Raw genomic sequence first — 26,424 nt, forward strand, 5'->3', positions numbered from 1 at the left:
TTTTTTTTTGATAAAGTTAAAAAATTATATCCAAATATGCAGCAAATTGCAAGAATTTGCTCTACAATGGGATATACTGTTACAATAAATGAAGTTACTTGTAATATAAAACATGCTAGTCAAAAAATATTTAATTATGTTATTATTTTATAATTTATATGGAATAACAAAAGGTCTACCATCTTCATTCTTCACAAATGCTCTTAATTTCATAAACCACTGAGATGAGTAATCTTATTATTATTTGAATTGTAGTTGTAATTTGTCAAATTTAGCATTATGGCTATGACTATCATATTAAATGATAATGTACACTGTAGAGTCAGGTATTGGGAACAAAAAAAGTCAGTCCAAAGAAATATCTGTTTATGAGTATTTACAATTACAGTTACAAGCACAGCTCACAGATCAATTATCTCAGAATTAATTTTTCTCTTTTTCTTAAATGCTTTTTTTGTGTTTCGTTCCACTTCCTCTTCTTCAACCAATTTCAAGGAAGCCTTTTCAATTGCTCTTTTTCTCAGTTTACGATTTGTCTGTTGACTTTTTAGTATTTTTTCAAATGCATTAATTCCACTTTTGTAATCTTCATATCTGAAAAAAAAAAAAAAAAAAAAAAGCAAAAATTAAAAATTATAAAATATTTCAAGCATCTTAAGCCGTGATACAGATGCTTAAGTAAAACTTTTAAACATTTTCTGCAAAAATCTTGAATTAATAAAATGAAATAAAAGTCTAACAGAAAAAAAAATGTAGTATAACTGAATAATTTAATTTTTAATCTTTCTATCAATTTATGTAAAATAATCAAGAATATAAATTTAAAATGAATGACTCAAATAATTTTTTAAATGATTGCTTTAAAAAATAATCATCACATATTTGATTAAAAAAATAGTGCTTGGGTTTAGAAATAAATAAATATGTGGGGGGGGACTTCAGTGTAATTTAATTAATGACATCAAATAAATAAAATATAGCAAAATAGAAATTTTTTTAAAAAAATAGACATATAGTTTAAAAATAGGGATAGAAATAATGCACATATGCAGAAAATTTGAGTTTGCTTGAATTATTGAATTGAGTCTGATGTCTGTGTTATATATATATAAATTGCAACTAAAAAAGCCATTTTAAATTCTGATTAAAAGTTTTAATACATTTGATAAAAAAAAAAGTTGAATATAAATAACAGATCTTCCTATTACAGATAATGCAGAGAAAAAAATTATAAAACATTTAAGTTTCATGTAATATACTGATAGAAAATCACACTTACTCTTTAACTATGCTGTGGATAATTTTTAGGTTTTTTCGTTTCACATCAGGTTGATTTGCATGCTTCATTAGCAGTTTCTGTACTGAGTTTGGGTTAAACTATTTGGAAAAAAAAAAAAAAAAAAAAAGGAAATATAAAACATGCATTTAAGTCCACATCAATGAAGCAAAATCAACTTATTAACAATATAAGCTAATTTCAATCAAGTAAAAAAATGTAATAATTTTTCATACCTACATATAAAAACTGTTTCATCCTATAACATTTTAAAGCAATATTTCTAAAAAAATTTCATCTACACCCTTACACATAAAAACATATAAGAATCTTATTCTATTTCAAAGCATATTCTGCAACCCAAGAATAAAAATGCATCAAAAGTCAAATTAATAAGGTAAACTATAAATTATTAATAAATAAAAATAAATATATTTATGATAATAATTTTAATGATAAGCTCCATTTTTTTCAAGCACAAACAAATTTTAGCATTAAAAAAAAAAAAAAAACAGCAACCTTTCTCAGCACAAATAACACAGATGTGACATAATGGTGATTTCCAAAATCTTGTCTTAAATTTTAAAACATTTAATGGAAATTATATTCATTAAAGCGCATGAGGGCATCAGCGGAATTCTGATAATAATGTTTCAGTTTCAAAAATACAGAGTTCTGATTTGACATCCAATTCCACAAAAACTATCATACCTCTGAACCCGATTACCATTAAATTTGACATGGAGGTATAAATGCTCTCATTCCAGTGAAATATGAAAGTCTGGAGAGGAGAGGAGTAATAGTTAAGATGTCAAACTCTCCATCCTCAAAAAGAAAAAGAAAAAAGAAAAGAAAAAGCCTGTTTATTAACAATATTAAAGAAATAAAAAAAATCTACAAAAGAAGAAGAAAAAAAAATAATAAAAAAGATTCTATCACTAAAAATATTTAAATGCAAGTAAAAAAAAAAAAAAGAATTAATACTTTATAACTAAAAAAATCATTAATTTGTGTTGTTAAGTCTATCAAGTAATAATAGTTCTAAAATAAATAGTATGTTAGATATAACCATTAGTTTACAAAAAGATCAAATAAATAATTAATATAAAATTTTTAAATCTATCTTAACACCTTGATGAACAGTACAACCTTGGTGGCAGTGCCTGCTGAGACACTTTTAAATTTCATATACTGCCTATAGGCATAGCCTCACAACACATAATTATAAAATTATGTAATATGACAAAATGAATTAAGTCATTTACATTGGAAGGTTTTCTGTCGTATCATTTTCATGAGTTTGACGCCTGAGGGCATACTGTCCCTCAATGTGTTAATAAGTTATCTAAAATCTGTTTTTATCAAATTTTTCATAAATTCCATTTTAATGCTTTTGTAATAAGTTTTACATCTCATTACTCATAAGCCTAAATAAATGCAAGTTAACAGGAATGGTTGTATGCATAATTATTTTGTAATACTTCAATCTTTTTCAATGCATAAATACAATTACTAATTTCATTAAATTTGCTTGCAACTTAAAACAATCAACAATGTAATGAATTATTTTTAAAGCTTTAAATATTCAGGGGGAATGCAAGAAAAAACGGTATGCCTACATTTTTTTGGGGAAAAAAAAGCATCAAGTTTTAACTCTAAACTAAATACCGATTTCTACCATAATAACACAGTACATTCATTTCTGCTACAAGCTTTATTATGGGAAGAAAATGATGTGAAAATAAAGTTTACAAGATGTTAGATGTAGTGTTTTAAACTTTTTTTTAATTGCAAAAAATACTTAAAACAGGGGTGTTTGTGGAACCCCAAAAAATCCCCTGAAACTTTTACGGACTTACTACCGGCATTTTGGAGTTTCGAGAGGGGGGGGGGAGAAATGAAAAATTACAATTATGAAGTATTGAATGACCTAATTATAAAAGTTCAATGAATTACTTTTTTTGCAAAATTAATAACCATAAATTTTCAAACATATAAACTACTACATTTTATGCAAATATTTTAAATTACCTGAATTAATTCTTTAAAAAAAATTATCTAATTTCTGCTGCTTTTTTTTTATTTTCTGATGTTTGTGGGCTTGTCTTTCTTTTGTGGTGAACTTCATAATTGCAGGACGGTTGACTTTTATTTTCCTCATTTACAGTTGAAGAAATTTCCTCGAGAACTGCACATGCAGAGGTAGAAGCAGTTTGCTTTTCTGCTAATGTAGAAGGTTTTTCAGAGACTTTTATAGGTGACTCATCTGAAATACATGTTTTTAAGTCCTCTTGATATGTTTTCCAACTTCTGTTCATATTCAGTAAGAGATCTTTGTGAATTGGATCAGTCATTGGATTTTTTGAGCCATATTTTTCACATGAGGTTTCTTTAGAAGCCATTAAATCATATTTAATAGTCTGCACTGCATCTAGGGAATCAATCTTAAGAGAGGTTCTATAGTCAGTGACAAGTGTATCCATTAAGTTGAATGCACTTTCCACTGATGGGCCATGGAAGCAGCTAAGGCAGGCTTTGACCAATTTAGCCAATGTAGGATACTTATAATCATTTGTGAAATCATCTTTTAAATTAAAAACTTTAGACCAATATTTATCAATTGTACACTTGACTTGATTTCCACTTTCATCAGATGTGTAGAGCATTTCTTTGGTGATATCAATATCACTCTGGTATAACCTTATTTCAGCTTCTACTTTTGACTTTTCATTATCACTAAAAATATGGGACATAAAAGATGATAATTTTTCAAAAGCTAATATTGTACTGGTTTTACCTCTTAGCTCTGGATCTAATGCTGTAAAACTAATTAGATATGAATTTTTAAGGGGTAATTTCTGTTTCATATGCTGAAATTTCTAAATGAAATTCTCTTGCGTACATAAATAAAAAAATATTTCAATAAGCGAAACGAAAAATTTACACGTGCATCAATAAATGAAACGAAAATTTTACACAGCGGAGAAAAAAAAGTTGCGAAGCGATCAATGACAAATAGCTAATACGGCGAAAAATCCCCCTTCTCTACTTATTGGCGCCACGCCAGTAGAGATAAGACCTTTGAACCCAGAGTCACGTTATCGCACATCTGGTCGAACGAAGTCTCCCCCCCCTTTTTTTTTGCCGCGCCTATTTGCCGAAAAGAATCCAGAAGAGAATGTCCGAGAACCGGGGGAATGAGCCATAACTCGCAATAAGGAAAGAACAAAAAAGAAGTTTTTCCCCCTTTTCACGCATTATCACTGCCTTTGGAGAAAGAAAGGAAAAGTTTTCACCACACACACTGAACTTGCGTTTCCTGCTTTAAAAGCAAACAAAATTACCCAGATCAAAATAAATAATTCATTATTATTCCTACTTCCTTTTGAACGACGATCCCCGGAAATTCCGGGGATCAAAGTTCAAAATCCCCGGAATTCCGGGGTTTCCCCGGAGCACAAACACCCCTGATTAAAAGCTACAAATTAAATTTTCAAGAAAGAAAATAAATGAAAATTAATTTTTAAAAAAAGCTGAACAAATATATATATCTAAATAAATATTGAAATAACATCCCCATATGTGTACATATTTTAATCTTATACATTCAATATTTTTTTATTGTTTAAAAGCAATTACTTAAATTTTTATAAACGAAGGTACTGATTACACGAAATATAATTAAGAAAATTTATTAAAGTTCATTGAAAATTATTAACTGCTTAGTGACAATCAAAGATATGAATCAAATCATTATTTTTTATAAATTTTTAATTAAATTATTTAAATTAAGTAAAAAAACGGTCAAAATTTATGATATGCAGAAAAGAATCATTGATCAACATAAGTTATAACAACTGTCTAGTAACAATGCATTAATTGGCAATGCAGGTTAGAGGAAAATAAATAAATTAAAAAAAAAATAAACTTTTATTTATCTCTACTCTACAAAATTTTCTACCTTCTAGATAGTCTCTTTTGTATAAGCTCTTTTATGATTATTGAGCATAAGGATACTCTACTGATTATTGAGCATAAAAAGATACCAAAAAATAATAATAGTAATAATAATAAAGCTTAGTAAAAATTTGCTATTTTTACAACTAAAAATTCTTTTTTTTCTTCTTTTTTTTTTACTTAAAAATCTGATAATTTTAGAAATAGAGCCCAAAATTAAGAAAAGTGTTCACAGTATATTAAAAAAAGGGAAGGGGAATAGTAATAATAATTTGCTTCTTTTATTATACTTTTTAAAATTAGAAAATACAAAGAAAAAATTATTAGAACTTTTAATTTTCACTTTTTAAATACCTATTTAGAAGTAAAAATAACCTTGCTTAAATTATTGTATCTATTTAAACATTTCCAAATTCCAGAAACATTCATTAATAAAATAATCCAAAGAATAACTAAAATATTAATTTTTAAGCATGAAACAATAAAATAATTTCCTTTTAAATGAGCCCTTTTAAATAATTTCCATGTAAACTTTCAATTATAATGATTTTATTTATATAGAGTTACTCAATTTTCACTTTTTTTTAGTAATCTAATATTTAGGAATATAATTTTTAAACAACAGTAATCTAATATTTTAATTCAACATAAAATCAACATAAAGCATACTTTCAAAACAGGAAATTCATGAAATTCAGCTTCATCAGCATCTTGGTTAATAAGATAGAGAAATACATCTTTTTTCACAGATTGTAAGACAGATGCACTAAAAAGAATAAGAATTATTGATTTGCTAACTTAAAAAAAAATAGTATTCTTTATTAATTATTTAACATTTTATTCATAAATTTAGCAAATTCATAATTATTTGCTGATTTGAAAAGAAAAATATCTAAGAGACACGAATTTACAAATTTGTGCTTCTAAATTACTATTTTATGTTCACTGCAATTTATGAATGTTGTTTATACTTTCTTTAAAGTGTTATATTATCTAAACTTCTGCACTGTACTATTATAAATAATTACAATATTCAATAAAAGCCCTTATGTTATGAATGCCTACTTATATAATTCCTTAATATATTTTATAATTCCTTAAAATGACATTTAAGAGTGATCCTACATATAAATAAAATGCACACTTTAAATATCACACAATAGCTAATTTCTAAATTATTACAAAAAGGAATAAATTATTAAAAAAATAAAAAGATGCTCTAAATGATAAACAGAATTAAAAATTAATTCTGTTGAATCTACACATATGCTTTAAAAAATTATGAAAATTTTTATGATTCTACAATTTAGTCATATTTAATAAAATATTTTCTTGATAGACTAATTTTTAATCTTATATAAAGTTCCACTTTTTAATGACCCAAACAGAACATTTTGAATTTCATTATTTTAAGGTGATTAATGGCTTTCTTAAGGAAACGCTGCATGTTGACTGACAGATCTTCTTTGAGACAACCATTGAAATGAAATAAAATCATCAAAAATAAATATTCGGAATACAGTATATATCAAATAAATATTATATATGTTTGTCAGATAAATCAACATATTTTTTTTTATGTATGCATAATTTTTAAAATGTACTTACTCTTCAGAATAGCACAGAATATTGCAATATGGAAGAAGAAATTTTCGGAGTATCTTGGGAGTTACCTAAAAATTAAAGCAATACTTGAATCAATATCTGATCCAAATTGAGAGGGAAAAATCAATAGAATAAATATGTCATTTCATAGTATAAATAATGCTGTTCGTAAATGCAGTGAATTTAAAGTTAATATATAATTAAAAAAATAAGAAAAATGAAGTATAATAAGGCCAAAAAGATATAATGTTAACAAACAAAAATCGACAATCATTAAAAACAATAGCTTACACATTAAAAATAAATATTCTCCCTGTTCTTGCTTATTTTGGAAATAAACTTTAAAAAATTGTTTAAAGCTATTTTGAAAAATCAGATTTTTGTAGTTCTGCTGTAAATTACCATTCATCTGTTAACCATTTAATGTGATTCAGTGATGTTTTTAACTGCAAGTTACAAATATTTCCTTAAAAGTGAAATTCCAGAGAAAGTATTAAAAAAACGATAAAAAGAACTACTTTCCAGAGAAGAGTTTTAAGAAATGATTAAAAAAAACTAACATCCTAATTATGCAATAATTAATGTCCTAAAAAAGAAAAACCATTCATAGAGCAGCATAATAAGAAAGGCGTGTCTTTGACTTAACCCAAATGACTTTCAGCATAATTATCATAAATGCTTAGTAATATAGTACTTTGCATATTGTTTCAAAATAGTGTATTAATTTTTCTTATTTCTATAATTTTTAAATGTTAAAATTAAGGTAAATATATCAATTGATTTAGTCATTTGTCTTCTTGAAATGCATTTGCAAATTTTCCTATGACTATCTAGTTTGATAAGGTTATTAATTGCAAAAGATTTCAATTAAGTGCTTATGGATTTATCTGAATTTTGGACAGAACCGAAATCTGAATAAAGGCAGCATAAAAGTTGAAATTTAATCTGAAATACAAAGTGGTTAAACTTTAACTTACTCAATAAAGCTTTATTGAGCTTTGCTTTGAATTAAAAGCTTATCGATATAAAAGAAAACTTATGCAATAATTAAATTGATATAGTAAAAAAAAAAAAAAAAAAGGTAATATTTTAAATTTTAAACTTGTGTAAAAACAATTTAGTGTCATAATAGCTGTAAAATATTAGATATAAGTCAGAATCTTTGGAAATTAGAAGGGGAAAAAATTAAATCAAAAACATTCCTTAATCAAATTTTGTTACTTTTTTGTGTAGATATGTATGATTTTATGTTGATTTTGTAAATATATAAACACCAGTTATTTCTCCTTTTATTGTATTACATATTGCATGTTATGCACATAAAGGAAATAATTGAATATTCAGAAAATCTTAAATAATTGTTAAATGAAAAAATATCAAAATTATGCATAGAGCAACTGAAAAATGATAATCAGGTAGTTAATTTGGAAAACACCCTTGTTACTGAGATATAAATTTCATATAAAGTTTCACAAAGCAAGAATTAAAATCAATTACAATAACTTTTGGTACAATATTATGGTATTCACATTTAATTGCTTTTTATAAGAAAAAAATCACAAAAAAGTATCAAACTTATTAGCTTTTGGAAGAAATTTGAATATCAGTATTTCATTAATTCCTAATTTTATCATTTTGCTTTACTTATCCAAATTACATTTATTTATTTACATTAACTACATTCATTTACACTTTACTGAAAGCTTTGTCTTTTGCTTTCTAATAAGTCAAAAGTTTTTCTTAGGTTTCTACAGCTACCAACTCTCATCTCTTAATGTATGCTTTGCAAGAAAATAAGTAGTTTTGAAGGTTATCTAAATTAAATGTATTTGCTAACAGAAGTGTCAGTTTCTTCTTTAGTTTTCAACTATACTGAAAAAAAAAATGTTAATTTAATGCCTAATTATTTATTAATCAAAGGTCGTGTCCAATGGCTTGCTTTGTTTTCTGTTTCATTTTAAGAACTTTTTTTCCCCAATCAAGCTTGAAATAATTATCAAAAAGAGTAAATATGGAAGCATTACAAATGATTTTGAATTTTGTTACATATATTTGGAACTACTAAGTGAAAATGACTTGAAATTTGCCCAACAATCTTTCCATTGTTGTTTTTCAATTGATATAAAACATTTGTATTTTTATAAACTAATCTAAATTATATATAAAATATTACTTTAAAATTTGGCAAACACGCAGCTTTAATTTAAATGTGTGACTACCAAATACAAAGCAATAAATATTATATCAAAAGATATATCAGAAAATCAACAATCTTTAATTAGCATTAGGAGGACTAAATTTCAACTGTTTATAACTAATAACACTTAAAAAAATTTTACATGCATTCAAATTTATTATTAAAAAAAACTGAATTTTTTTTTCCATGTCATTTTAAATAATTAATCAGAGCACATTTTAATCCTTTCATCTGTGCATCATTTTAACCGTTTAATAAAAATTACCTCTTTCATAAAAAAAAAAAAACATGTACTGTTAGAATGCATATTTATAGATGGCAGAAAATTTCATTTTTTATGTGCAATAATTAGTTCCTGAATAACAAGTACTATTTTCAAAATTGCACGATGAATTGTATCAGCTCATAAGAAAAAAATATAAAAAATTTACTATAGCATAAACATTGCTTCAAAAAGGTTAAAAATAAATTGAGTAATGAGAATGTCTTAAAATTTTTAACTAATTACTATTAATTAGAGAGTTGCAAAGAACTGCCTAGTTATTACATTTCATATTTTTCTTATTCCCATCACTCAGTGCTAAATAAAGATTACATGATTTTTCAGAGATACTTTTGCATATTATCAAGTTTTTCTGTTTTGAAATTTTGAATGGCTAATCTTTCATTGTTTTAGACTTATGATGATATGGAAAAAATATTACTATTATTTGCATGCAATTTTTAAAAAATATATATGAAAATAAGCCTGAATTTGCAAGTAAATTGATTTTTCTCACCCATTTGGCTTGTTACAACACCTTAAAATTAATTTTAAAAATAATCCAAAAGCTTTAATAGGTCACCAAGGTAGAATACAGCAGAAAAGATTTTAAGAAGTTTAGTAAATCTTGAAACAATTGAGACCATAAATATAATAAATCTTCCACAGATTATCAGAAAAAAAAAAAAAAAAATATATTTTACTAAACAAAAGCAATATCAATGTTTGAAATTAAAGGAAAGAAATATAATTGCAATATTAAAAGACAAGTTAAATATTAAGACAAATAATTTAGTATGGGAAACTATACCTCATCATGTCCAACTTTTGCAAGTTCTTCCATGTATATGTCTGATATATGTGTTTTTAGTCCATAAGGAACACCTTCTGTAGATGGAGCAAGTACAGTTTTTTTCAAGATATTTAGGACTTCCTTTATACATTTTACTTTCCAATGCTTGCGTTTCAGCAACTGGAAACATTGATGCAAGAATTTTCTAACCAGCTGTGAATTTAAAAACAATAGTCCAATCAATAAGTTATAAGAAAAAAAGATCTATAAAAACAAACATATGAAATAGAATTTTCTCAGATTTAATGTAAAAGTATGATTGAGAGTAAAGGGTAACTGAATATATGTATCCAAAATTAAGTAAAAATAACCTCAGATATAAGGGGTAATCCTTTTGATTTAGTTTAATAAAGTTAAACAATAAAAAAACTGCAAAAAAAATAAATTTTAAACAATTTATTTTTGTACACTTATTTATTGAAATTACTTATGTATAGCATAATATATATATATATATGTCCATTGTTTCAATAACTAAAATATGCTCATTCAAATGAGGGAAAACATAAATAATAATAATAATAATAATAATAACTTTGATCTCCTTATTATGTTTTCAGTTTTGGCATATAATATTCTGCAGATGTCTTTTTTAAAAATTAATTTTAAAAAGTGTCTTGACTTTTTCCTTTCTTTTTAATAAATAACCGGGAAAATATTTTAAATATATATATATATATATATTATGGTTAAGGGACAAGAAACAACTAATTGAAAATTGGCAACACTGGGCTGTAACTGAGAAAGAAAAATATATATATGAAGAAAGACATATGTTGACTTAAATAACTCATAAGTAAAAACTTTTAATCAAACATTGCCGAATAAAATATAGCATTTTTATTTTTACAAACAAAACAAAAAATAGCAATCTGTCACAAATGAAAAACATCAATTTATTTATTTATTTTTCTACCAGAACTCATGCTGTCAAACTGATGTTATTATATTTTCTAAATTGATTCAATAACTTTTTCAGAATATACCCTATTGGTAACATCAGACATCAGAGCTGCAATCTTATTCTCATAATATTTTAGAAGATAAAATTAAATAGAGGCTTAAAGTAGACACAAAGCATTAAATGATCCCCCCCCCAAACTTCAGATCATTTTTCAATATAAAAAAAATTAATAAAATGATTTTATAATCATAAGGAAAATGCAATTTTTACCCACCCATTTGTTACTTTAATGAAAAGAATCCTTTTTTGATCATTCTAATTTGAAATTTATTTATTTTTTAATTATCCAAGTAGTAGTAACTTCAAATGCAATTTTAAAATAAATAGTGAAACCTTAATATAAAAAAAATTAAAGTTTCAACATAGATAATTTTATTTAAATACCTAATATAAATGTAAATTTACTAACATAACAGCAAATAAAATTTATATTTTTGAATCGTAAAAATTTTAGAGAGAAAAGATATTAAAATTCTATCGATAAATTTATATGTATAGATGGATTTTCCCACCCTAGACAAATTGATTTTATTAATTATATTTAAATATTCAAAATACATAAACAAAAACCAACTTTAAAGCCATATTTCAAAATTAATCTTTTAGTAATTAAAATATCTTCAGAATTAAGTTACACTATCAAATGAACTAGAAAATTTTATATCATATTTTAAAGGCAATAATCCTTTGAGCAGATGATTTGATAGGATTGGATTCAATCAGTTATTTAACCCAAATACAAATAAGAAAAAGTCTTACCATCATAAATTTTTCTATTCTGTAATGATCAATACAATGCCATTCATGTGACATAGTAGTAAAAAAAGTATCAATGTAAAGGAAAGAGTATTCCATAGTCTTGAAAGCATGAATAAACTGACTAATAACATCAGCTCTTTCTTCCTAAAAAATAAATAAAAATGTTCAATTAATGCAATTAAAAATTTAAAAATAATAATATTAAAACAGTACAAATTAAAATTAATTTGACAGATGTTAAAAATTACAGATAATAAACTATTCTATGAAACTGAAACATAAAATTTTTGCATAAATTCAGCTTAAAATTTAATATATTTAAAAAAATTATTTTTAATTTTACATCTAAATGAACATACTGATCAAGATCATTATGTTCCTTAGCCCTACATAATGTGAATAATGAAGAAAAATTAATAATGAAATAAATAATAATTTATCTGGAAGAAATTTCTAAAATATTTAATTATTAAATATTACATTTTCATCTGCCCCTTTTTTTTTTTGTATGCTGTCACAGTTATGTTATTAAGCTTGAGAATTTTAATTGAATGTAGTTCTCTCTTCTTTTCAGTTTCAATTATTTGGGTAATTTATACATTACAAGCATCAACAAGGCTCTTTATTTCATAAAATTTTGATTGTTTTAAAGATGTAAAAAAATTCCTAATCCCAATATTCTATCTAATATTATGAAAGAATTTTGCCAACCTTCATATTACATGTTTTCTAATAATTTCATTAACGGATTTATTAATATTTTCTCCTAAATACTGAAAAGCATTTAATAAATATTTTGACTGAACATAAGTTGCTATCCTAAATTTAACTCTAAGATTATCTAATTTTTGAGATCCATAATATATAAATGGATTAAATACCTTTCCTTGGAATAATTTATTATCTACCAACATGTTTTGACCTGCCTTGTAAAAGATTAAACAATTTTCATTAAACCTTCAAATGGTATAGATTTGAAGTCATGCCATAAATATCTCATGCTTTCTTTATATTAATTGAGTTATTATTTCATTAATAAAGTTAAGATTCTAAATTACATATTCTAGACCGCTTTTAGAAATACCTTTAGAAACAAAAGATCTAAATAATCTAAAGATATACATCAATTTGGATCCTTTTGTTGCTATTTCATTTTGTTCATTTTTAAAGACAGACAGATATTCTTCCAATTAGTTCACTTTTAAAACCTCCTCCCCCTTATCCTTATTATCTGATATATTTTTCATGAAGCTTGTACATGAAATTAGGTTATCAATTTGTATCAATAATTCTCTAATTCAGAAAAGATACCATTTAAAATCTGTAAAAATAATAATTTAAAGTAAAGATTACTTTAATGAAAGATTACATAAGATTTTTTACAAGTTCACTGTGCTATTTTTAAGTTATATTCTGTAATTCATGATATAAAATTTTAAAGCATTTTTCAAGAAGCACAGATTTTAAAATTTGTATTTAAAACTAAAGATATGAAGCAAATTTAATTTTCTTATGATGCATTCCTGCCTCAGCTCAATGCAGTTTTACATAACTATGCTCACAGAAAAGCACAATTCCAAAAATATGTTACTCAGATTCAAAGATTCTTAAAATATTATATTCATTTAAATTTTCAGGAAGGAGTTTTCCTGTCTACTTTCGTATATCTTACCTTTCTTTAAGGTATTTTTTTTTAAAGCTAAATATTTATTCATTACTCACTTAATTTTTTATAATACTCTAGAATACAAAGATTTTCAAAAACATATAAAAGAATTACATGGAATTTTGTTAGTCTACATTTATTCACCATTTTATACGTCCTGTATAATTTATATTCAGACATCATCTTGCATGCCCAGAGTAATAACATTAAAATATCTAATGAAGAAAGTCAAAAGAAAGGCAAAATCTCATCCATTAAGTACCTTTTCTTTTAAATAATATGATAATAATTATTAAATAATAAATAAGTTTAAATAAAGTAGGATACTTATAGAAAAAGATAACATACCTGAACAAGCATTTTATCACAATGCCAAAAGTAATAATAAAGTCCCTTCCAAATTTTTAAAAAGGTTTCCTCATTTAAATCTATAAATAAAAATAAGACTATACATAAAATGTATTCAATACTTTATCAGAATGTAAAATGATAATTTGAAATTCCCAAAACTACAAATCAATATCAAAAAGAAAATAAACTTACAAGTATTTACAAGCGTGAAAATTTTATAAAAAGTTATTGTGTAATATTTGTAAAAAAAATTTTTTAAGTTGAATTTCAACTAATAACTTTATACAAATATTATTCACTGATATCAATTTTATTTTTTAAATATGGTGTAGTATGCATAGATTATAAAAATAAATTTTTCAGTTAAATTTTGGGAAAGATTTTAAAAATTAAAATTACAGTCTAATATGAACATATAAAAATTAAATTTTAGCAAGAAGCTAATATTTAAGTTAACATTAATTTTATAATTAAAGTGAATATTATCTTTCTCTGGGTAAACAGCTGAATTTCTCATAAACTTCATTCCAAAAACCAATGTTAAGTAAGCAAACTTATTTCAGTGGTGAATCCTTTCCTTTTCTGATGCAGTTATTCATTCATTCAACATTTGCACTTGTAGTCAGTGACATTCCGCTTAGTTATGTCATAACTAAACTGGTTACAGTAAATGCTTAAAGCAGAGCACTGAGAAAATTATTTTCATCATCATCACTTATTACAAAAATACTTTATGTTTTAAGATGTTGAATTCAATGTTTATAATACTGTTAATAACAGATTTTCAAGGATCTTATTATTTCGAAGGAAATTAGAAATAATAAAATTAAATATTTATTATTTATTTTTCGTAAATAAACAATAGTTTACAATTTGAATACTGAATGGTATGATCATAGTAATGTCTGGGTACCTATTAAAATTCAATACGATTCGCGGGGTTCCAGAATATTTTGCTAGTTAGACCAATACAAATGAATTTTGCATTTCCGATTTTAAAATCACGTTATTATTGTCGAAATTTTTTCGTCTGATCCGATTTACCAAATAATTATATATTTAAAATAATAAAACGCTGTATATAATTATTTTTAGTTCATCTGACAACTTTTTGACATAAAATCTGCTGAGTCTTCTTCAAGAACACCAAGAATTCCTTTGTATTTAACTTATCGTAAATTAATATGTAATGCAAATATTTATTCACCAATTTATAAAAATAAAAACACAAATTTTTTTTCAAAAAAAGTTTTTACCTTCGGTTGAAACAGAAATTCTTTCAAACCATTTCCCCAGTTTCTTCAAAGCTTTCTCACGGATGTGAGGTTGATTTGAAGCTAGTTGTTGCGCAAAATGTGCTTCAACTGTTATTCCCATTTTCAATTAAACCGTTAAATAAACAAATTTAAAAATACAAAATCACTCAAACTATTATTGCACGCTGCAACACATGTATTTTGTTTACTAAATGAGATTTCACGGTTATGTGATATAGAATTGTTTTTAACCGTAAGTTAATAAGGGCTTTAATTTACAAGGAAAAAAAATGCTTTAATTCCATTAAAATATAAGGTAATTATTTATTTCCTTAATTTTTACAAACAGAAAATAAACAGTTTTTTTAATTTTATGATAAAAAGAGTAGATTCGCAAAAATACATTACGAAATGCAACTGAATATTTTCTTTAAAAAATATCAATATCTATGGAAAGTCAATGCAAAACATTAATGAAATTTTAAATTTCTTTCGAAATTTTTCATGTTATTTGCTTTTTTATTTTAGATTCACCATTTTTTTTTTTAAATTTCATACATATTCATGAATGTATTCCAGATCCAGACAGCTCAAATTAATCGCTCGTTTGTTTGTGTCTGGCTGGCTGTGATTTGAGAAAATGAATTTGGAGTTTTCTTATATTGTCAGATTGTATTTCTGTTATTAGAGGTTGCTTTATTATTAAATTTATGCTGTGCTGATATCTATATCCGGCTACCTTGAGTTTTTCAACTCTCAAATGAGTTTTTACTTTCTTTTTATTTCTTATTAAATATACTAACTTTTGACTAAATAAACATGGTCACAGAAGCTGGGAAGGAACTTCTACGTAATACAATTAATACAGCGAAATTTCATAATAGAGTAAGTATGCTTGTTTTATATTGCTCTATTTACTTCATATTATTCATTTGTTCGGCCCAAATAATATTCCTTTTTCATTATACATTGGGGACTTTTATAAGCAATGTTGATTTTAGATCCATTGAACAAAAATAGTATCTTAGCGAACAAAAAAGTACCCTAGTTTTAATATCCATATGAAAATTTTATAAATATATACCATTCTTTACCGCTGAAGTGAACATTATAATGAAGTAATTTTTCATTGATATCTAAAGTAAAAATATATAATAATGCTGAAAACAAAATAATGCTGAAGGAAGGAAGGAATGAGGTTTGTTTTCCGGCGTATGCTCCTGAACGGATTCTTGAATAATGCTGAAATAATGCCTGTAATAATGCTGAAAACAAAACTTTGATATTGATTTTCAAAATGCTTATTTTTTTCTTAAAAAAGAACAAAAAAGTTTCTTAGTTTTAATATCCATATGATTTTTTTAAATGTATACCATTCTCTACCTGCTGAGGTGAACATTATAATGAAGTAATTTTTCATTGATATTTAAAGTAAAAATATTCATGAAGCCTGTAATAATGCTGAAAACAAAACTTTGATATTGAATTTGAAAATGCTTATTTTTTTTCTTAGAGAAAAGGTTGAGTTATTTTACTTATCACCTTTTTGCATTACAGTTGAGTTTTTGTCATTGTATTGTATTAATTTTGTTCTCAAATATCAACCAAATTTTTTTGCTTTAACTACTTTTCTTTAAATTTTCTTTCCAAATTTGATAATATTTAGAATTGTATCTTGTATAAATTTCTTTTTTTTTTATTATTAACCCTTAACTGGGGAGGTGAAATTTTAGGACTTAACTGGGGAGGCATTTCAGTTAGACTCAAATTAAATTTTCTATTGAATGTGTTAGTATGAAAAACTGCCAATATATTTTGCAGATATTTTTCTTGATATATAGATATGTTTTAGAATTTTTTCAAAATATATTGTTATTGAAAAAGTAAATGCATTGGAACATACATTTTCTTCTCAAATTACATGTTACAATAAATAATATTCTTGAAAAAGCATATTACTTTTTAAATCATATTTATATTTACAGTATATGAAGGTATATAGAAGACAATATAATGTAAAATTCAACAATTATATGAAAAATAAAAAAATGACAATGGGTAAAATTGGCCCTTTTTTTATCGGCTTGTGTGATTTTCATAGCACAGTTTCTTAGGGCATTTTAAACATACAGGTTAAGAAAAAGTATAAAAACCAACCTATAAATTCTGTATATATATATATATCTTGGTATATTAACATGCTTTATAAATTTTTCAAAATGCATTATCACTAGAAAAATTAATTATGTTTGAACATACATATCAAAATCAGTTGAATGCGAACATTCATCGAAAAACTCTTCTGTACAATTATCGTTATCACTAAAATCGCTTTCTGCTTCATGTAAAAGTGTCTGGAGCACTGCTTCATAATAGGATCAGTAAACTGGATGATAATTCGGGTCCCAAGTTTTAGCGCCATCTGCTAAGCCTTGTTTACCACTGGGACATTAACAGGGAGATGTGGTCTTATGGACCGCGCTCGAAGAAATAACTGAATTATTTTAAAAAGCATCTGCTGAAATCAGTTGAAAAAGTGCATGTGTATTGAAGTATGAATTTACAGTGTCGATTCATTCAATTGAGCTAAAAATAGAATAGGTGTGACAGAAAATCCATCGCTAGCGGTCTCACCGACTGCATGTCCCCAGTTAAGGGTTAAGCTTTATAAGTTTTCTGTGATATGTAGGCTTTTGCTCTAATGGATTAAAGTTTGGATTACATAAAATATTATAGATCAATATAAAGTGAAATAAAGCTAATAAAAGAACTTTGTTTTTTCATTTCATAAAACTTACTGATGGTTGATTCCATGTTTGTTAGACTTTTTTTTTTTTTCTATTTTAATTTAGATAATTTTCATATGCTTGACCTATATTTTTCAAAATAATATTTTAAGGTTCTAAAATTTATAACGAAATTTCCATTTGCAGTTAAAAACTTATCTTATAATCTTTTTTATTTTTTATGGTTTTCAAGATCTTTTTAGATATAGATTATTATTTTCTAGTCAACTTTGTAGTCTAGACTCTAACCTCAAAATTCAAATAATTTTTATCGTATCTAATTATTTAAAATAAATGAAATGTAAATATTTAATCAGCAAAACTAAAAAAAAAAAAAAAAAAATTAAAAATTGCTGAAAAATTAACATTGTTTTTTCCCATTAACAATAATTTCTTATGAAGATTTTTTTGATATGGTTAATTTCACTTGAATTTTAACTTGGAGACAAATTTTAAATTTGACACAACAAAAGCAGCAGTAGATATGTTTCTATACTGATGGTAATATATCAAATCTAACTCCAGCCATAAGAGAATTGTATCTTGAGGAATGATATTTTCGAAGATGATATTTTCACTTAACACTTGGAGAAGTATGCAGACTTTTTCTTGAAAAACAACTATGACGCAAAATTGGATTCAGTAAATTTATAAGTTTAAAACTGAAATATTTATACTTTTGAAATGAAGTACACCTATATATATTAGGTATTTGCATGTTATATCTGTATTGAAAAATCCTTTGATTATTTTCTTAATCTGGATTGGAATCTTCTTTGTATTATTTAAACAGATTAATTTTAAAGCTTAAGAAATGATGGGTAGTCAGCATTCATCATGGGTAAATTTCCAGATAGTTTGCAATAGAATTTATGAAAAAAAATGTCCCCTGATAATGATGAAAGCTGTAGACTTAAATTATGTAATGATTGAAAAAAAAATCTCAAGTTCTACAGGAAATTTGTAGAAACTTAAATCATGAACTTGACTCAATTTCATATAAACAATGTAGAAAATCAACTGATGGAATAAACTGTCATGGAAAACAAAACTCATGCTGCTTCAATGAAGTTTTCAATTTATTAGAGAAATAATTTGCATATTTTCTATGGTATATTTATGTGAAACATAATATTTGCATTCTCTATAAATTTAAAATCTGCCTTATGGAGCTTTTAATTCAAGCTGTTTTTTGTAAAACCTATTTTCGAATTTGTTAGGATGAATTTCAGTTTGCACATTGATAGAATACATCTTCCACACCATTTATTTATATGTTCTATTATTGTGATAATGACACAATTACTGTTATTAGATCTAAAATTTATTTCTGACTATAACCACCGTAAAACTTATTGTATTGAATAAATTAATTCTAGAAAAAATTTCAGAAAAGCATCCAGAGTTAAAAAAGTGCAGTAGATAGAATTTTGATTAAATGGAACTTTGCAGCACTTTGAACAAAAATACACAATTTTCTTGATAGTGAATGAGCTACTCAGAATCTAGTATTTCTCAGTCGCATTTCATGGCAAAGATTGTATTGATGGTATAGGTGGGATCTTGAAGTATCAAGAAGCTTGATCCAAGAACATTGCTTGAATTTTCAAATAAAGCCAAACAAAAATTTGCTCGGAAATAAATATCCTATATAAATTGGAAGAGCTTATAAAAGCTATAAAAACAAAAACTTGAGATGATGTGGACTACTAATCGTCAAGATATAATAGGAATGCCAGGAACAAGAAAAGCACACTGTTTTCATTCATATGTATCTGGTATTGTATTTTGCAGCCTTACATCTAACTGTGAAAACGATTATTTAATTTCAGATATGGTGACTGCATTTATTGAATAGTCTTTAGATGGTGAAAAAATAGAAAATTTGAAACTCTTGTTCTGCATTCTTGTTGCTTTGTTTTCCAATTCACTGACCAGTATTTTCTCATTTACAATTAAACCCATTTACTTGATCTCTCTACATACATCAAAACATTCAAGTTTAAATAAAATTAGTTTTGAATTTAGAAAAAAAAAAAAAAATTTTTTTTCCTATCTTAAAATTATAGTTTTTAATTTTTAAAAGTGTATTTTTTTTCTGAATTAATTATTGTATTTCCAATGTTTCTTATATACAAACACAAAATATGACAATGTTTCATTTCTAGCTTTGTTTTTCTTCAAAGGAAGTGTTTTCTCAGAAATTTAATATTAACTTTTTGTTGTTTTTTGAATTATGACACAATATTAGCTTTTTTTTTTCTTTTTCTTTTTTGAATTGCAGAATCATAATAAATCAAAACATTTATTGTAACAAATTCTGATATTGATTGAAAACCCTTTAAAACTGCTACAGAGAGATTCCTTTAAGTGTTCATGCACATATTTATGGTTTGCTAATTCTAAAACTTCTTGTAAAAGTAATTATCACACTGTCATCTGTTGATGATATATAGAACTCGTACTTTTACAAAATACATAATTTAAAGAATTTTTTTTTTCAAAACATTGTTCATGTACTTATAATTTTTTTTTAATTAAAGTATGATCGAAGTAAGATATTTAAAATTGATTTTTAAAAATAACAATTTTCAAAAATCTATGTTATTCAGAAATTTATGTATTATACATCTGTATTTAAAATCTATAAAATTATGATATGTTGTTGATTTTTCTTAAAGTATGTTCAATTATTAATTTGATGTTATAGAGCTCTAAGTATAAAGTATTACCAATTCAATAATAATTAAAAATTGCTAAATAAAATTAAACACTGGTAGGCATTCAGCTTTGCAATGGGGGAAATATAGCTTCCCCTTCTTTCAATGAAACAGAATTTTAACAAAGGCATGACAAATGGTTTTAATTGTTAGCTCAATTCAGTTGATGGTTGAAATAGCATATTTAATATTATAAGTATATCATATGGAAGTGCATTGTAACCATTTTTTCTTATTGTATTGGCTTTCTGTGGGTTTTTTTCAGTGCTAGATCCATGGAATACTTTGCAAAGAACATTCACTTATTTAATGTCAGTTATAATTTTTCAGTTTGTATTTTAAATTTTTTTTTCTCTCAATTTTTGTATAGGAAAATATTTACTCTCTTCATAAATAGTAAAAAAAAAAAAAAATGTAGAGTAATGTAGAAAAAATGTCTTTACAAAGTTTTAATTAAAAAAAATGTTGTCCTTTTTTAGGGGGGAAAAAAATCCAATATGTTCTTTTTTGATGAGAAGTAGCTTTTATTATAAAAATTCATTCAGGTTTTGCTTTGTCTTTTCTTCATTTTACCTTTGTTACAGATTTTGGAGGAAAATGAAATGTGGAAGCAGTGGGAACTTGAATGTGGTCTAACTATGATGGTGTCTGATGATGATATCATTAAAAGAATAAAAAAGAACCATCAGTGCTCAAAACATCGCAGAAGAGACAAATCGCGAAGTAGAGACAGTTCTCGTAGCAAGCATGAAATGGCAAAAAGTAGCCAGGGCGCTGGATCTTCAAGTGATCGGTAATATAAATTTGATACCATAAATTATTTCCAAAACATTAATCGAAGAACTAAAAGTTTAATATAGGAATTTTTCAAAGCATTTTTTTAGAACAAAAAAAAGTTTTGCTGCTATGTTTTGAAAATGTTTTGTACTTTCTTTGTCAATTCTGTTCTCATTGAAGCTTCACAATTTGTGTTACAACTACTACTTTATTAGTTTATTTATTAAAACTTCTTAAACTAATAGTATCTGATAAAAAAATGAATTATTAATTACAGTATTTTATAAATTTATCTGCTACAGTTTTGTTTTCTCTTGCTTAAAAATTGCTCAAATTTGTAAAAATAAATAAAAAAATTGAATGTTTTATGTCGAATAATCTAAATAAAATAAGAAAATTCATTTTTGAGTAGCTTGCATGTCCAATATATCTTTTTACTCCTTTTTTTTTCCTTCCTCCCACCTTTTTTTTTTTTTTTTTTTTTTTGTAAAATCATTGCATCTTGTATTGTTATTCAGTTAGCAGGACTTCAATAATTGCTATGCTTGAATATTGGCTTTGCTATTTCACTAACAAAGAATTACATGGATGAATATAAGTGTTTGAGTATTGGTGCCATGATTTTGCTTGCCAGTATGCTGGTAGAGCAGTATTTGGAAACAGGGTTGCTATGATCACAAAAGTAGGAAAATACAGAAAATTTAAAAATAATCTTTGAAAAATGGGGGGAAATTTGAAAATTTCCATAAAAATTGGAAAGTATAAGGGATTTTAAATTTATTAGTTCCTTTTTTTTTCTCTCTCTCTCTCTCTCTCTCTCATTTAAAAAAATGCTGATCTCTAAGCGTTGCAAGAATAAAAGATCATAGACAATAGCTCCAAAACCAAAATACCATTTGAAATTGTGTAATCATAGATATTTAAGAAGTAAGAAGAGTCCAATAAATGCAAAGAAACATTGAAAAGGGGGTGGGAAATGAAATTGATGACTGAAAAATCTGCATAAGTTGCAGAATTTGATGCCTAAATATGCAAGTGATATCCCGACTTAACCAGAGGCCATGCAGGAAACTTGATGGGGCTGTCGAAGAGCAACCCATCTAGCACAAAGGAACAAACGACACTTGTTGGAATTGGGCACTTGCAAACAACAAAGAACCCTCCAGAGAAAATGCATATCAGTACAGAAAAAAGAATAGGATGGTGGGGCATTACATTTTGACTTGCATATTGTGAAATATTAAAAATGCATAAAATACATTATATGCACATTAATTTTTTACTTTAGGAGGGAACTTAAGACAAGATCTTTGACAAAATGTCCCTAACTGAAGATTTAATGAATGGATTTTTTATGAGTTCTTCGATGTCAACAGACATCCACTTTCTTGACCATCTAAGTCTGCATTCTTGCTATAGTGCACAGGCTTCGATCGCATGATTTATAGATCCTATTTGGTGCCACACTTACAAGTCGAAGTTTTGTCAAAGAAATGACTTTGCTGTACAGAAAATATACCAGGTTCAGTGTATACCTCGTCAAGATAAAAAATCACTCTCAATTCAATTAACCGAATGTTTATATTTAGTTGATGCCTGTATTTATATAAATCAATATTTGATGAATGTGAATATTTATATTTGATGCCCAAATATATGAATCACCAAAAATAAATAAAAATACTAATTTTGCTTTGTAAAGTTTTTTTTTAATATGTTTTAATTCGCCTGAATTCAGAGGTAATAAACATCTCTCCCCCTTAATATATGAATTTTGTCTTGTTAAATTCTAAGCAATAAATAGATTTTTTTTTCTGGATGCAAATATAAACATTTTTTTAAAATAATATTTCAAGTAATGTTAAATTGTTGCTTTCTTTTCTTGCTTTTTCTCCACTAGCTAAAACTATGGAATATTATTATTTTATTATAAGTAACACATGAATTCTTTTTGTGCATTTCCTCTTTTATTGCATATATGCATATTTAAGAAAAATGTGTGTGTGTGTGTGTGTGTGTGTGTGTGTGCGTGCGTGTGCGCGCGTGCGCTTCTAGACTTGAGTGGCAACCTTGTGAAAAGCAAGTATTTTAAATGCATCAAAATTTTTCAGCTACTTTAGCCTGGCTTATTATTTATTTGTTAGACTGTATGTTTTCAAAAATCATTAATATATATTTAATCTTCTTTCGGGCAAAAATTTTCTTTTAAATCTTATATTCATTGAAGTGGATTTTTCAATTAGATCCAAAATATATAATGGATATTTGTAATGTTTTCTTAAAATTCTTGCTATATAAAAAGAAAAGAAAATCTTGAACTAAAAAGATACTGTAGTGAAAGAAAAATAATTGTATTCCTATTGTATAATTATCCTGTTTAATCATTGTCATATTGGAATTGAAAATTATGTAGTCACAATAACATTTTGAATACACAACAAATGATATTTTTGCAGGCTGTAAAATACAAACTACAAAATGTTCATTTTCAAATCTGCATAAAATTTTATAGATCTGAATAAAATTATTTTATTTAATCTTTTACTTTGATTTTAGATGGGACCATAGTGGTTTTGCGGAGTTATATCCAGATGCAGCTGTACCTGACAAATATCCATCAACCTCTTCTTTTTCTACTCTAAATAAGTATGTACAATAAGTATAAAAAATTAGTATAAAAATTGATTTTGAATACATGAAAAATTATGTTTAATAGATTACATAAAATTACATATATGTTGATTGTAATTAGTATGATTTTGTCCAAAGAATTACAGGTATTATGGAACTATATGGCACATTTCTCTATTTATATATTAATATTTGTAATCTCTTATTCTGAGAACTCTCATTTTTTTATATGTATAAAATATTGTTAAAAAAAATTCTGGGACTAAGATTTATGTGGTTACAAAAACATTCTCAGCCAATAAGTCTCAAAGTATTTTACTGCAATGCCCTGACTTTCTTGCAGAGACACCATGAAATATATAATTTTATTGTTTTTATTTGTTTTTACCTTATAGACAATTTGCAAAAAGTATTTGTTAGAATTCTAAAAGGTGTGCTCTGGAAAAATTTGAATTCATCAAGGAAACCTTTGACCAATGAGTTCAAAATTAAGAGTGAACACAGCTCTCAGTAATGTTTTTAGAATATCATGAGGGTTTTATGAATTTCCAGGAGTACAGAATAATTTAATTTTTAATAAAAGATTAACTTATTTTTGGAAGAAAAAGTGAGATGAGAAGAGTTTATGGATTGATGATGAATTAGAATTTTATCATTGTATTTCATTTAAAAATAATTTCAGATGTCCATCTCTTTATGACTTTTCTGTTCCATCTGCATATGCTGGGATATCAATTTATTTTGTTCTGTGTAGAGTTTTTTAAATGCCAAAATTTTTAATGATGCTACTGATGTAAAGTCTTATTTAATTCAGATTTTTCTTGACAAAAATCGGTAGTTTTGTGAACATGGAATTATGATATTATCTGAGAAATGGTGCAAATTATATTTACAAGTAAAAATTTTCAGTTTATTTATTTCAAGTCAGCAGTTACATAGTTCAAATTCCAATAAATAAATTCTGGAATATAAAGATGTTAGAATTTTCTGAAAGAGAAGTGAATAAATAATTATTTTTGTGGAAAATATGTTACACGAGTGCACACATTTATGAGGTGAATGCTAGTAATATACAAATTATAAATGCTCGGCCAAAGTTTTCAAATCTTGTCAGTTGAAACCGTATTGTGGTTAAAAGGATCATCTTGTGACAAATTTAAATAATTCTTTTGCATATGTGAAATTTTGAACTTTTAATTATTCCTTATTTTATTATTGCAGTTTATTCTGAGTATGTGGTATTGCTCATTACAGTTAATGTATGAATAACTACAGCATGATTTGTGATGGATTCAATTTTGGAATACTTCACATTTATCCATTGAATGTATTAAACTTTAATACGGTTAATGATATATTGTACCTTAAATTAAGTTTCTTGTCAGAGATATTATAAGAAGTACCTATTGATTGTGAATGTATTTTTACCTTCTGATTTCTAAGATAGCATTACTATCCAGAAATCTATTTTTATATTTGAAAGCGTTAAACAAAACCTATATTATAGTCACCTAAGCCTATATTATTTTTTTTATGCTGAAGATTCAGAAATGAGTAAAATTCAACTAAATCCTTCAGGGTAAGATTAATATAGAGTAATAATGTTTTGCGAGGATAAAAACAAATCAACACTTAGTGTATTTAACTATTTCACAATAAAATAAGAAAATATATGAAACAAGATTATTAAAAATGATTTTTTTTTTCTTTTTTAGAAAAAAAAATCATAAAACAACTTTTTATTTTGAATTTAATCCATTTTTGAATTTATTTTTGAATCCATTTTTATTTTGAATTTAAAATTTTAATTATTGAAATAAGTTTCACAAATAAAATTTGATATAGTTATACTATAAAATCTCACTTAACAAGCAGCACATAAATATTGGAAAGTATATTTTTCTGGTTGATTGCATATATATTTCTAAGTCATGCCTGTTTATGCTTTGTAATACCATTGCAATATTGAAGTGCATTGATCATATTTTTTCATCTGTTGATAACAATCAAGTTATTAATAACTACAACATATTTAAAATATATGCACATTGTTTTATATTTTGCAAAATTGAAGTGAATTTTAAAATTTCCTTGTATTTTATCACATAAAATATTTTTTTGTATTATAGCAACATATGACTATATTTGCTTTTTTGTAGAGTTTTTTAAAAAATGGCATGAAGGTCTGTAATACTGAATCTGCTTCTTTCTACATTACTTACTTGATCTGTTATCTTCCTCGCTGTTTCTGCATTCTCTGTACATGTTTGTTGCTTAACATCAAGCCTCCCACCTTTCTTCTTCTTCATATGTATATTACATTTTTCTCAATCTCATAGGCTTAAATCTTATCTTTTATTCTTT

General features: G+C 25.5%; 2 protein-coding genes across 2 annotated transcripts in view; one reads left to right on the plus strand and one right to left on the minus strand.

Moving 5' to 3' along the window:
- Nucleotides 1-344: 344 nt before the first annotated feature.
- LOC129988521 (ribosomal RNA processing protein 1 homolog B-like) lies at nt 345-15,378 on the minus strand. The gene is made up of 8 exons (XM_056096767.1): nt 15,147-15,378; nt 13,888-13,967; nt 11,874-12,017; nt 10,109-10,303; nt 6,842-6,906; nt 5,903-5,999; nt 1,280-1,377; nt 345-594 (listed from the first exon to the last, which is right to left on the minus strand). Exons 1-8 carry the CDS (start codon nt 15,265-15,267, stop codon nt 402-404), a joined length of 993 nt encoding a protein of 330 aa, XP_055952742.1. The 5' UTR covers nt 15,268-15,378; the 3' UTR covers nt 345-401.
- Nucleotides 15,379-15,699: 321 nt separating this feature from the next.
- The window catches only part of LOC129988755 (uncharacterized), a 32,083-nt gene continuing 21,358 nt past the window's right edge, over nt 15,700-26,424 (plus strand). The window contains exons 1-3 of the mRNA XM_056097022.1: nt 15,700-16,031; nt 21,237-21,445; nt 23,986-24,075. Coding sequence (XP_055952997.1) covers nt 15,966-16,031; nt 21,237-21,445; nt 23,986-24,075 — 365 coding nt within the window. The 5' untranslated portion in view covers nt 15,700-15,965. The remainder of the gene's footprint in view (nt 16,032-21,236; nt 21,446-23,985; nt 24,076-26,424) is intronic.

Source organism: Argiope bruennichi, chromosome 10 (assembly GCF_947563725.1).
Source record: "Argiope bruennichi chromosome 10, qqArgBrue1.1, whole genome shotgun sequence".
NCBI classification, from domain to species: domain Eukaryota; kingdom Metazoa; phylum Arthropoda; class Arachnida; order Araneae; family Araneidae; genus Argiope; species Argiope bruennichi.